Here is a 13,086-nt window from a genome sequence, read left to right on the forward strand (position 1 = left end):
TGGGTCACCCAGACTAGGGAGCAGAGAAAGCCCCCGTCTGACTTCCGCAGGGACCCCCGGGCACACGGGGGCAGCTGGCTTTCGTCAGCTCGGCCCTGCCGTCTCTGGGGCGGGGCCGTCGTCGCGATCCTCTGGCCCGGGACGCACGGCCTGTGACGAGGGCAGGGGAGCAGGGTACACAGCCGTGCGGCGAGCTGCCTGCCTGGCGAGGCCACTGGGTGGCCGGGATGCGGGTGGCGTGCTCAGAGGACGTGTGAGCCGGCCTGTCCCCTCCCCCCTGGAAATCAAAGGGTGCCCGTCCATTACCGGGAGCCGCTGGGCCACGCTCTGTGGCCTTGGCCCTGACGGAGTGGCTCTGCATCAGGGTGATGTGTGTGTGAAGGGAGGAAGGTCAGTGATTTCATGTGCTGCAAATGCATTCCTCCCGTGACTATTTTTAGCCCTAGATTTGGGGAAGGATCAGGGCCAGACAGTTTCCATGGTGACCAGGGCTGCCAAATGGGAGGCTGCCACGGGGGAGGGGCTTGAGCAAGAGAAGAGAAAAGACCGTGAACCCTTATCATTTTTTTCACTTTATTAAAATTAAACGAAGACTGAGAGAATTAAATCGCACATCGTGAAGGGTAAATTAGTATGAGAGCTGGAAACTGGGAGTGCGTTTTGACAGGAGTTGGTGCAGACTAAGACTGTAATTTATCAAGGCAGCAGCCCAGGGATGGGGTTCCATTCCCAGCATCTCCCCGCGGCCGCTCCGCCCCAGGGAAGAGCTGCCGGGTGTCGGCGTCGGCGTCGGGGTCCCCGCCAGCTCGGAGCCCGGCCGCGTCCGCGGGCTCCCAGGACCGCGGGGCATTCGACTGCCCTTCTCCCCTTCACACACCCTCCCCCCCTCCCCCTCCTGAGAGGTGCGCTGGCAGGAACCCTCGATCCCTTTCAAAGCACCTTCAGGAAAAAAGGGACTCGCCCTGGACTCCTTTGTTCTTTACGCCGGCGACTGAACTGCCGGTTTGCTGGGCTGAGCGCCGGCCAGGCCGTGACCTCGGCAGCGTCAGCCTCGGGCGCTGGGAGGCCCTGGTGGCCCCCCTGACGATGGACGGACGAGTCTCTGCGTCGTTGTGGGGGGTCCAATCAGGGGTCAGTTCTCGCTCCTCCCCCCCCAACCCCCGTTCTTTTGTTTTCTTCCTCTGCACGTCTTGAAGCATCATCTAGCACCCGTGAAACCGAACGAGAATGTTTAAGTGTATGTCCATTCCAAGAGTGTGTCATTTTAGGGATGAGTGTATACTCTGTGCGCACACGCACACACACACATTATAATTCTGACCTCGTACCAGGTGTTGGAAGTGGAGAGAAACCGAAGTCAGGCGTGCCCCGGCCTCTCCTCCGGCCAGGCCTCCTTCCAGAAGCAGAGCTGTGCGGGGGGTGGGCAGGGGGGGTGAAGATGGGTGACAGACCTGACCGACAGAGGACAGGCGAGGACAGGTGGGAGGGGGAGAGTGACAGGCGGATGAACACAGGACAGAGGGTGGGTGCGTGCGTGTACACACACAGGTGATGGTGGGTGGGTGGACGGATGGGTGGACGGTGGACACGCGGCAGCCTGACCAGCAGGGAGGTGGCCGCAGGCGGCTGGGGCAGCAGGAGTGAGCGGAGGGCCCACCCGCCCACCCGCCCGCGGGGGCCTGGGGAGACGGGACTTGGTGAGGTGCTCCGTCGGGGGAGGGGCCGCAGGGTCACCTGTCTGTCTGTGTGTCCGCCCGTCTGCCGCCCGCAGAACCCCGACATGGAGGTGGACGAGAACGGCACGCTGGACCTCAGCATGAACAAGCAGCGGCCGCGGGAGGGCTGCTGCCCCGTGCTGACGCCGCTGGAGCCCATGTCCCCGCAGCAGCAGGCGGCGATGAGCGGCCGGTGCTTCCCGCTGAGCGAGGGCGACTGCTGGGACCTGCCCGTGGACTACACCAAGATGAAGCCGCGGAGGGTGGACGAGGACGACTCCAAAGAGATCGGCGTAGGTCCCCCTGCGGGAGCCCGAGAGGGCACGGCATGGGGGGGGGGGGGCGCGGCCGGGGGCACGCCCTCGGAGGACGTGCCTGTTCTCCTTGAGTGGGACCGTTAGGACCCTTAGCAGTGGGACCGTGGGACATGTCTCTGGGGTTGGCCCGGGAAGGACCCGTGTGCGGCTCGCACTGGTTTGGTGAGAGAAGCCGTGGACTCTCCCGCACGATGCGTGTGCTCTTCCGCGCGAGTGCGCTCTCTCCCGGCCGCTCCGAGGAGTGGGTGAGCAGCCCACCAGCCCCCGCCCCGCCCCAGCCCGGTGGGAGGCGTGCACTGTCGTGCGGGGCGTTCCCGGCAGGCCGAGCTCCGGGCTGAGGCCGGGCATGCGCCCGGCTGGCTGCACGCTGCCGCGGGGCTCCTTGCGGCTCGGCGGTGTCTGTCCCGCCGGAGACCGGAGCTGCTCAGAGCCCCCGCCAGCCTCGCCCGGACCACCCACTCGGCTGACAGAGTCACCAGCACGCCCACGTCAAGGGCATACTCTTAAAGTGGTTAAAATGTTGAAGTTCAGGCTATTAAAATATTGGGTTGGCCAAAAAGTCCACATTTTTTCCCACAAAATAAAAGACACATTTTCACCAATATCTCTGTTGATTTGGGTATTTTGAGCATGCCAGCTCTCTCCCGCTATTGACTTCTAGTCGGAGACTCGGCCAGGGTGCTGACGAACCTCTTCCAACGCACGAGACAGCCCCACCTCGGAGAGTTCTTGGGCCGAAATGTCAACAGCACCACGAAACTTCACAAACCACTCTGACACATTCCATCAGTCACAGCACCTTCTCCACACACTGCACAAATCTTCTTTTTGCATTTTGGTTGTGTTTTTACCTTTCTTGTAATAATAAAGCATAATACACCACAATGTTGCATATTTTCTTCCATCTTCAATACTAGAATGGCTGCACAAAAAATTCACCAATTTTGATCATGTTTAAATGCTCGCAAATATGACAGCTGTAACAATACAATGTAACAAAATTATTTCGAAGTTAAAAACCACTAAGCACCCCTAGAGCCGAGGTATGGAAAAAACGTGACAAACTTTTTGGCCGGCCCAATCATCATAATATCCTTTAGGCTAAGCAAAGAAAAACTTGTTTTTTATTGGGCTGACTTTGTTTTCCAGTGTTCAGTCCTGAAAATTATAACAACTCCATTCACTGAAAAAGGAAACCTCTTTTTAAAAAAAATATTTTATTTATTTTAGAGAGGGAAGTGAGGGAGAAAGAGAGAGAGAGAAACATCAATGCACGGTTGCTGGGGGCCGTGGCCTGCAACCCAGGCATGTGCCCTGACTGGGAATCGAACCTGCGATGCTTTGGTTTGCAGCCCACGCTCAATCCACTGAGCTACACCAGCCAGGGCGGAAACCTCTTTTTTAATGCCACGGGGAGACCACCGCCAGCAGAGCATTAGCACCCCACAGAAACGAGGAGGTGGAGACGGGAGACGCCCACTTTTGCAGGAATCGGTGGAAAGCGTCTCTTTGTGGGGCCCATTGTCTGCCTTCTTCAGACCGAGCCTTGGGACGGGAGGGGCAGGCAAGCCACGTTCCGCAGTGGTTTTCTCTGCCGCAGCGGCGTCATTAGAACAGCGCGAGGCACCCCGGCTGAGTCTCCGAGTCCATTTCAGCGAACGTTCGGCCCTCGTAAAGGGACAGAAGTATCTGCATCACGCAGACTGTTACGGAGTAGACACGGTGCCGGGTTCCGGAGACTCGTTCGCTCAGCACTGCCATCTGTAGGAGTTCCCGGGTCACTGCAGACAGGCCCCCTTCCCACAGAAAGAAAAGGCTGCACAGGAACGATTTAAATAAAACTGCAGGGTCTGACCCGATGTCCTCGCGCCGGGACGTGAGGGCCCGGGTGCCGTGGCCCGCGGTGACTGCCAACACCGCGCGCAGTCCGAGATCGCAGGCGTGGCGCCGGCGGCACTGTGTGGCCAGGCCGGGGTGACGCGGGCAGGGCAGCCTGCGCCCATGGGGGCGGGCGGGACGCTGGGTGAGAAAGGCCGGCGCAGAGGTCACCCTCCCTGTGGCCAGGTCACCGGGCGCCTCCTGTGGGCACGGCTGATGGCGTCCTGGACCAGACCCTGCCCCCTGGGGCGCCCTGGGGCAAGTGCCTGTGACTCCAGAGGCCGGGAGCCGTTGGCGAGCCGCTGGGTCCCGCACCGGACAGAGAGGCTCTGAGCAAATTTCAGCCCGTGCTTTCTTTCGGGAGGGGCCCTGAGGGGCCTGGTGAGATTGCAGGCGGGGTCGGGGGTGCGGAGGAGCAAGGGGCAGCCGCCCCAGCCGGGGACGCGGCCCCGCGCCTGCGTGGCCCTGACGCCGTGTCTCTCCCGCAGCCGGAAGACCTGGACCCCTTCCAGGAGGCTCTGGAAGAGAGGAGGTACCCGGGCGAGGTGACCATCCCCAGCCCCAAGCCCAAGTACCCCCAGTGCAAGGAGGGCAAGAAGGACCTGATCACGTAAGCGGGGCGCCAGGCGCGCCGTCCCCCCGCCTCTCTGTCCCCCCCCCCCGGCTTACCCCCGAACCCCGACCCGCACCTGCCTTGCCATCCGAGCATGCGACGCCGCGGCACTTGAACGTCTCGGGCTGCCGCCGCGCGGCCGCGGGGACGCCACCCGCGGCCAGCCACGCGTCCTGCAGCTTCTCTCCCGGGCGCCGACCCCCTTGCAGACATTGCAGCTAAACTGGAAACAATGAAACTTCCTAAAAGTTTTTTTTTTCTAAACCTGCTTACTATTCTGGCTGTTCTTGTTTTTGTCTGGTGGCAGATGTCCAACACCAAGGTGTGATGGGAGTGGTCATGTGACTGGTAATTACGCCTCACATAGAAGGTGTGCCTTCCTCTTTCTCATGGTGGATTCTGTCTCCCCGATTTATTGTTTTCAGCTTACCTCAACAATGCTGTCAGAGTGACGCGTTCAGCTGTGTGTCGCCCCCCGAAGTGCTCTGTGTTGACCTTTAAAAGCATGCTCACGGGTGTGTTGTATAATGCGTTTTCTCTGGAGACAAACCGCCTGATTGGGAGGACTCCTCACACGCAGTTCAAGCAAAGAGTGCAAATGTTTTGCCTTTCAAAAAATGGTTGATTGACAGACATGTTTTCTTAAATTTCTATGTCACCACGTGCGGAGTTGATTGTTCAAAAAATTCAATATACAGCACTCGCCCCATCGCCTTTCTGCATCCGACTTTAATTTCCATGCCATGTTGTTTGTCCGGGAGGGCCCGCTGGCCAGAGGGTGACTCACGGACTCTGCGGGCCTGTCTTCCAGTCTGTCGGGCTGCCCCCTGGCTGACAGAAGCATCCGGAGCATGCTGGCCACCAGCTCACAGGAACTCAAGTAAGATTCGGCGGGAGTCATTCTCTCTCTGAGGTCCCTTCCCTCGGCGGGAACAGGGCGGGTGTGTCGCTGGAGTCGAAAGCTGCCCTTACCGGGCCGCCCGTGCACAGCAGTGCGGGGCCGGGGGCCGGGGCCCGGGCGTGGTGGGGGTTGCCGCCTGGTGGCCCATGCTGCCTTTCCCCCTCGCCGGTCGGCAGCCCTGCCCCGCCGTGCCCTCCCTGTCTGGAACTGTCCGCAGCAGGGTGCTCGCTCCCGCACGGCGGCTCGGGGCAGGGGGGCCTCCGAGTTGCTCAGACTTCCGAGAAAAGATCGTAACATAGAAAGTCGGAAGTGGATGTCCCGAAAGTCAGCAGTTAGCACGAGTGTCTAACATGCAGACGCGCCCCTAGCGCCACGGCAGAGGCTGCCAGGGCCAGGGCTGCTTCCCTGGGTCCCCGCGGCCGCGGCACCGGCACCCTCGGGCGACTCACACAGCTCACCGTCCCCGTGGCCGGGCGCTCGCGCACACACGCACCCCTCTGGCCGTCGGGCCTCTGTCTCCCCTTGTCTGTAATTCTTTCTGCATTTTAAGTGTAAACCTGGCCGCCTGTGTCCGCACCCCAGACCAAGGCGTCTCCCCTCCCACACGCACACGGTCGGCCCCGTGCCGCTCCCGGACAGGCTCTGGGAGGAGCTGGTTCGAGTGCCCCAGAGCCGGTGGCGCACTGGCAGGAGGCCGCCGCGGGCCGGGGTGGGAACACGGCCGGTCCGCAGTGCGGCGAGAGCCACGGGCCCCCGGTCACCGTCACAGGCGTCACCGTGTCACGTTGCGTGGCTTCCATCCCGTTTGGAAACGGCTCTCTCACCGATGCAGAGAGACTGCCGTGGGCAGACCCTGTCTGCGTGACGGCACCCCCGGGGCCCCAGCCCCACCGCACCCCAGCCCGTCGCCAGGCTGCCCCAGCGCGTGGGGCTCTGTTTCACACCGTGTCGTTTTTTACAGGATCCCTGTCCAGGGCCCTAGTGCCATAGATCACCTGCTCATGTTCAGTGACCTCCTGAACTAGCCCTCCCGTCGCCAGACCACCGGCGTCGCCTCCGTGGCCCGCTCGCACCGGGAGGGCCCCCTCTTGCCGGCAGTGCCGCCCGTAGCCTCGCCCACACGGGGCCCCGTGGGCCCAGAGCTGTTAGCACGCAGCGCGGACAGAGTTAGCAAGAGCGACTTGACCCGCGGGGTCGCGGCACCTCTGCTCGTGGCTTGCAACCGCCCTCCCCTCAGGGTCAGCGCGGGGCTCCCCGCGTGCGCCCCTCGGCCCGCGTGTCACGATGTGGGCGCGTCCCTGTGACTCTCTTAACGAGGAGGCCTTGCGCACGTCTGGCCTGTCTCCGTCTCCAGCGGGCCCGCGGTCGCCAGGGAACGGCCTTCAGGGTCCCAGCCCCCCGGAGCCCAGAGCCGTGTCCTGCGGGTCTGCCTCGCGCCGGTCCCCATCCCTTGACTCCGGGCCCAGACGCGTCTGTGGCTCTGCAGTGCCTGTTCCGTCCGGGAAGACGGGGCTCGGTCCTCCCTGTCGGCGTCTTCAGAGGGGGCGCCCGCCCTCCCTCTGCCCGCCCCTCCCCGGAGGGGGCCTTGTCTCCCGGAGGGGGGTGCCTTCGCCCCCTTCCGGCTCATCTGACGGCCACACTCCTGTCTCAGCCTGTCCTCGCGGCGTAAATCCCGTGTGGATGGGCCCTTTCTTGGAAATCTAAGACCTGGCCGGTTTTCTGAAATGGTGTGTGTGTATTATTGGATCTTCAAAGTAGGGATTCCAATTAAATGTATGCAATAAAAAGTAATATTTAAATGAGCAGTTTTTACTGGATGTCTGTTCGAGCTGGGGAGACCACAGGCTGTGTCTTCCTTCGCCCTCTGCCCCGGCGAGTGCCCTCCCTCCGTCGCTCTTCCGTCCGAGCCGCGGGTGCGGACTCGCCCCTTGAAGACCGCGCCGCTCTCCCGGGACTGAGTCGCGCGAGTGCTCTCGGCGGCAGCTTCCTCTTTGCCTGTAGCTGTAGAGCTCCGGCCGGCGCCCGCCGCGGCAGCCTCTGCCCTCGGGAGTGAGGGGGCCGTGCCCTCGGGGACGGTGGTTCCTGCTGCTCCCTAAAGACATGCGCAGGAGTGGCTCCCGACCCCTCAAACCCCCTCCATCGTGCACCGGCTAGGCGCTGGAAGTTTCCAGAAACGTCCCTCTTGTGTCTTCTGACTCTGGCTGTGAGGCAGTCGGCCACTGACAGGACCTTCTTGACCGCGGACTAACGACGGACTTTGCCCCAGGTGGACTCTGGGTCCCCCTGGTGGACCCTCAGACCTCTCGCGCATCCTGAGGTGACGCTTGTCTTGGTTCCGCCCCAGAGCAACACATCTGGGGTCTTCTTAGAAAGAAGCCGGTAATCTCACATGCCGTTGTGTGCAGCACGCACACTGAGCACGTGTTCGAGTCTGACTAACGTGCACACAGATGCCACCCAGGCCCCGGAACCGCCGCGCTCTCTGGCCCCGGGTCCGTCCGGTGCAGAGAACGCCGGTCGGCGGCGGCCCTCCCAGGGCGGGTGAAGCGACACTTGCTGGAGGCGGGGGGCGGGGGGGGGGTGCCCTGCGTCACACAGGCTGGGTGGCCCCGCGACTCGCCCCGGGCACCGCGTGCGCACGCCCCACGGCTCCGCCATGTGCCCCCATGAGGCCCTGGGCCAGACGGGAGAAGAGGGCTGTGCCACGCGAGTGTCCTTGTTCGGTGAAAGCGCCGCTGCCGTGGGCCCTGACGCCGAAGGGAGGTCTCTTCTCCTGGAGCCTCCCCCGCTCAGGCCGAGCGGGCAGGGTGCACGTCTAATAATCAGGGCGCGGTCTTTAGTGCGTGGGGTGTCCGTGCGACATCCAAGGCAGAGCGGGGCTTCTCGGCCAGAGGGGGCGCTGTGCAGCCCCCTGGGCCCGGCCTCCTTGTCCAGACTCGGGCGCCCTGGGGTGCAGACGACCTCGGCGCACGGGGGCTCCGTGGCCTCTCCCGCGCGGGCGGGTTTCTCGGGAGCATCGGCAGGACTCGAGGGAAGGAAATGCGTGAGCTGACCGAGCGGTTTCTCGGTGGCCTTGACCCACCTGCGCGGTGAGTCCCGAGCCGAGGACTCTGGCTCTCGGCCCAGCCCCGGGGCCCCTGGGGTGTGGGGGACGTCACCGCAATCCACCCTCTTGTTGGGGACGAAGGGCAGCCGGCGACGCCAGGCCGTGGCCCTCCCGGGAGCCGGGGTCCATCCGGGACACCCCGTCAGCGCCCCCTTCTCGGGGAGTCTGACACCCGCCAGCGGCAGCACCCAGAGGTGAGGCTGCTCCCGCCCCCGAGGGGCTCGTGGCCAGAGTTTCCCGGCCAACCAGAGAGGCCGGGTCTGTCTCACTCGGGGCGTCCCTCCCAGGGTGGATGGGGCTGAGCGGAGACACCCGGGTCGGGGGTCAGGATCGGGGTCGGGGTCGGGGACTGTGTCTGGGCCTCAGGCGGGTGTTGTTCCGTGCGGAAGGACGGCTGCGGCCGGCCTGGCCGGGGGTGGGGGGGCGAGCACGTGGCGGGAGGTCGGGGGGGGGGCTCGGGGCACAGCGAGAGGCCGCCTGCCCACAGGGGGGACGCGTGGCGAGGGTCCCCAGGAGAGCCGCAGGGCTGGACTGGACACATCCCGGGGCTCAGCTGTGTCCTGGGAGGACCGCACCCGGACCCTTGACTGAGGCAGCGTCCTGGGGCTGGAGGGGCGCTCGCTGCAGGGAGGGTGGGGCTGGGAGGAAGCCGGGCCCTGGGCCTCTAGAGCAAGGCTGGAGGGGGAGGGGAGGCTGGACCGGAGTGGACACTCCAGGCCCCCCCCCAACCCCAGGTGGACAGCGTGGCCACTGCAGACAGGCAGCCGCCCTGGTCAGCCCGGGGCCCCGGGGGCGGGGCCGGCATCCGGGAGCCCGGGCCAGCGCCGCCTGACAGGCTCTCGGGCTCACGGGCGGGGGCCTGGCACAGCCCCCCGTGACACGGCCGGGCTCCGAGGGCCCGGCCTGCACCCTGCTCCCGGGGGAGGGGTGCCCGCTCGCTCAGGGCCTCAGGGCCCGAACCCAGTGAACCGCCGGGAACATAGTGGGTCCGCAGTCCGCGGAGGCGCAGAGCGATGCGAGTCGCGTCCGAAAGCGTCTGGACCTTTGTCGGTGGCGACGGGCCAGGGACCTTTGCCTCGGCCAGTCCCGCCCCAGGACACAGCGCCCTTCCCCTCGAGGAGGCGTCTCACCCTCCGCCTGCCGTAGCCGGCACTCCCCCGGCCCCGGCCGTGCACGCCGGCCCTGCGCGGGTCAGCCCGCGGTGGCCGTGGCCGGCTTGAACTCGGGCACAGGGCCCCCGCCCTTTCTCTGGGATGCAGGGGGGCTGGGGGGGTGTAACTCAGTCAGCGCTGCCCGGGAGACGCCCGGGAGACGCCCGTGATGGGTTTGGGAGACGGTCCGAGTCCAGAGCGAGGCCACGGGGAGAATGTTCCCTGGGAAACACTTCTCAGCTCCCGTTTGCCCACCAGAGAGCACCGAGTGAGACTGCCGTTCTCTGGACAAGCGACAGTGACTCGTCATCTGGTCAAAGGTGAAGCTTATCCTTCGACTGAATTCATTTTCCACCTTCCGAATTAGTTCCTTTGTGAGACACACAGCGCACTGGAAGCGTGCGAACAAAGGGAAAGGATTATTTTCCTTAGGGTTTTAAGTACCACGGTCTCACGGTTATTTCACGTATACACATGTATGTTTATGTGTAGTGTGCACACATGTATGTGTGTAGTTTGTTGTTGCCATCGGTGCTGTGCGGTCTGGACCCGCAGGCAGACCCGCCAGGCCCTTTCCCAGAGCAAGTCAGATGGTCTGGGCGTCCCCCGCGTCTGGTCAACCTGGCCCGTCCCGACCCACGGGAGCCGATCCCCCAGTCACCGGGGCAGCCCCGTCCCCGCCACAGGCACTCCGGGCCGGCCGCTGGGCGGGGGTGTCTGGCGGCTGCGAGAGCCCATCAGCCCCCCCTCGTAAGTCCGAGGTTTCGTGCCCGTAAACACTGCACTAATTTACAGGCCCCTAGAGCCAGATGAGTGAAATTGGAAGTAAAGTAGATGCCCCCTTTGGGAAATTACTGACGAGGATTTTGGAGGGCATTTTTCCCCCTAGCAATTCCAGGAGCGAGAACCATTCTTCCCGGCCTTCTTCCTTGGCTGCGGCACTGTCGGCGCGAGGGGCTGCCTGTGGCCCGGGGGGCGGGGAGGCCGTGGGGGCGGCTCACCCTTCCGCCCCGCGCCCCCCCCCGCCCGGTCTGCCCACGTTCATCCCAGACGCGGCCGGGCCAGAAGGGCTGGGCTTCCCGGGCAGGCGGCTCAGGCGGCCTCCCTCTCACCGGTCACCGGTTCTGCTCTTCAGCCGCCTGTGCACACACAGACCCTTTCCTGGCACCGGTGGGCTCCGCTCCGTTGTCCGCACTCTCCGCGTCCGGGCCCCGCGGGGGCCTCACGTCCCCTCTGCCTGGGACCCCGAGACGGAGACCCCCGCCTGCCCCCTGGGAGGGTCCGGGGGAGCTGCGGTGGCGCGAGGAGACAGGGCCCCGCTCTGACCCGCCTTCTGGGCACAGGGCCCTCGGTGGGCCAGGCGGGCGCGACGCGGCGTGCCCTCAACTCGGTGCGACTGTCTCCAGAGTCCTGAGCGAGGCGGGAGGCGTCACCGCGCTGGACCGCGGGCGCTGCACGCGCTGTGAGTTGGCAGAACGGCTCCGGTTACGCGGTAAAGAGTCAACCGTACGACGTGCACAGAAGTTCAGCCTTGCTCAGCCAGGCATTACCCCAGGCGGGCCCTGAGGCCGCCGCATCAGGGACTAGACACGCCTGGCGTGTGGTGAGCACACGCACGCTGACCCTCAGGGCTCGGGCGCCGTCGGAAGCCCGCCCTCCATCAGCATCTCACACCAGGGGTCTGGCACCAGTGACACCCCTTCTCTAGTGCGTGAAAATACTTTGGTACGAAATCGTAAGCCCGCGATCCGGTGACACAGCAACACCACACTCAAGCACGCCCTGGGGCACTCTAGGCGAAATGTTCAAACTGCTGTCCACCTCGTGCGAGACACTCGCGTGCCCCACCGGCCACGCTCACGGGCGTCGCTGCTGCCGGACCCCGCAGTCCTCCTCCGCGCGCGCCCAGGCACCCACCGGCCCACCCGCAGAGGCGAGCTCGCCGGTGCTCGGGGGAGCGGCCGCACGTCCCCGGTTCTTCCCGTGGTGGTTGCGCCTCTCATGTCCGGGGTCCGAACAGGGGACTCGTTTCGCCTCATCTTCACCCTCAAGGCCCCAGGGGCAGCCCTCTCTTACCCCCCCCACCGGGGCCCTGTGGCCAGGACCCTGACACCGCCCCGCCCCGCCCGAGACCCCCGCTCAGGTGTGGGAACAGCGGCGTCTCACCTCCTGGCCCCCCGGCCTGGGTTTCATTCTTCGAAGGTCACAGGCTGATCAGACGTCGTCACGGACTTCCTGTGTGTGACCACGGACATCCGGTGGCTGCACAGCCCTGCCCCCGGCTCCTGCCGCCGCCTCTCCACGAGGGGTCCTGCCCCTGGGGCAGGGGCGTCCAGCTCACGCTCACCGGGGCCACACCCGCCCCGCGGCGGCCCTCAAAGGGCCGGAGGCGACCTCAGGACTGTACACGTGTAACTGCTCCCTCACAGCGGAGTGCGAGCTCGGAGCTGCCGCCGGGTAGAGACCAGGCGCCGGGCCGGGTAAAACCAGGCGGGGGCCTGGATTCGGCCCGCGGGCCTCGTGTGGGCCGCCTGTGCTCTGCGGCCCGGACGCGGTCACTGTGAGTCGCGCGAAGGTCACATAAGCTCTGTAACAGCCGCTTGGTGTTTCTGCGGCCTCGGGTGCGAGTCCCGCGCACCTGGGGTTGCGGGCGGGCCTGGCTGGCGCAGGGCAGTGCTCCGGGGAGTGGGGTGGTGTGTCCGAGTGTGCGTGCCGGTTACCCCTGGAGCCAGCAGCCGGGGCTCCTCCTGGAGCCTCCCGTGTTCCGCGGGCGGGGTCTCCTGGGGTTCGGGGTTCGTCGTGACAGCCACGCAAACCCCGGCTGCCGGGGCTCCGCATCTGTGAGCCAACCAAGTGTCCGCTCCACCGACTCCCAGGAGCAGCCGGCAGACGTGGGGGCACGACCCCTGCACCCCGACAGGCCCCACGAGGCCCGGGTGCGGGGGGGTGGAGGGGAAGGCCCTACAGCGTGGAGTGCAGCCTCGGGAGCCCCGCCCCGTAGGGGCCGGCAGGGCCTGGCAGGACCCGGGGTTCTGTCCCGGAGCCGGTTTCCCCCCGACGCTGACCCCTCCAACACGGCCCACAGACCACCACGGGGCGAGGAGGAGCCGGGGGGCCTGTCAGCGGGACAGGGAGGACAGTGGCCAGGTTCTGCGTGCTCGTCTGCAGAGCCAACAGGGCTGGCCGAGGGAACGCGACCGGGGGTGGGGGTGAGAGGGCAGCCGGGACGACACCCTGAGGTGCCCGCACCTGCCCTGTCCTGACCCGGGGCAGCTGCGGGAGGAGGGTGCGCGGGGAGAAGGTGCGCCCCAGTGCCTGTCGGGTCCCCCATGGGGGCATCAGGAGGGGCTGCGTGAGCACACATGGTGTGTGGGGGCCACAGCGCCCCCCAGGGCCTGGTGAGCA

The 13,086-nt window shown here is 65.3% G+C and overlaps 1 protein-coding gene across 7 annotated transcripts in view; it reads left to right on the plus strand.

The window, feature by feature from the left end:
• Positions 1–13,086, plus strand: part of MYT1L (myelin transcription factor 1 like) — a 321,839-nt gene that overhangs the window by 275,384 nt on the left and 33,369 nt on the right. For 4 of the 7 annotated variants that reach the window (XM_045844646.1, XM_045844649.1, XM_045844645.1 and 1 more), the window contains 4 exons: positions 1,772–2,008; positions 4,399–4,520; positions 4,831–4,893; positions 5,335–5,403. In XM_045844646.1, the coding sequence (XP_045700602.1) occupies positions 1,772–2,008; positions 4,399–4,520; positions 4,831–4,893; positions 5,335–5,403 (491 nt within the window). Of the gene's footprint in view, positions 1–1,771; positions 2,009–4,398; positions 4,521–4,830; positions 4,894–5,334; positions 5,404–6,385; positions 6,502–13,086 lie in introns of those variants that run through there. The other 3 variants (XM_045844650.1, XM_045844648.1, XM_045844651.1) reach the window with 2 other exon arrangements.

The sequence above is a fragment of the Phyllostomus hastatus genome, unplaced genomic scaffold, assembly GCF_019186645.2.
Source record: "Phyllostomus hastatus isolate PE091 unplaced genomic scaffold, TTU_PhHast_1.1 phas_contig_402, whole genome shotgun sequence".
Taxonomy (NCBI): domain Eukaryota; kingdom Metazoa; phylum Chordata; class Mammalia; order Chiroptera; family Phyllostomidae; genus Phyllostomus; species Phyllostomus hastatus.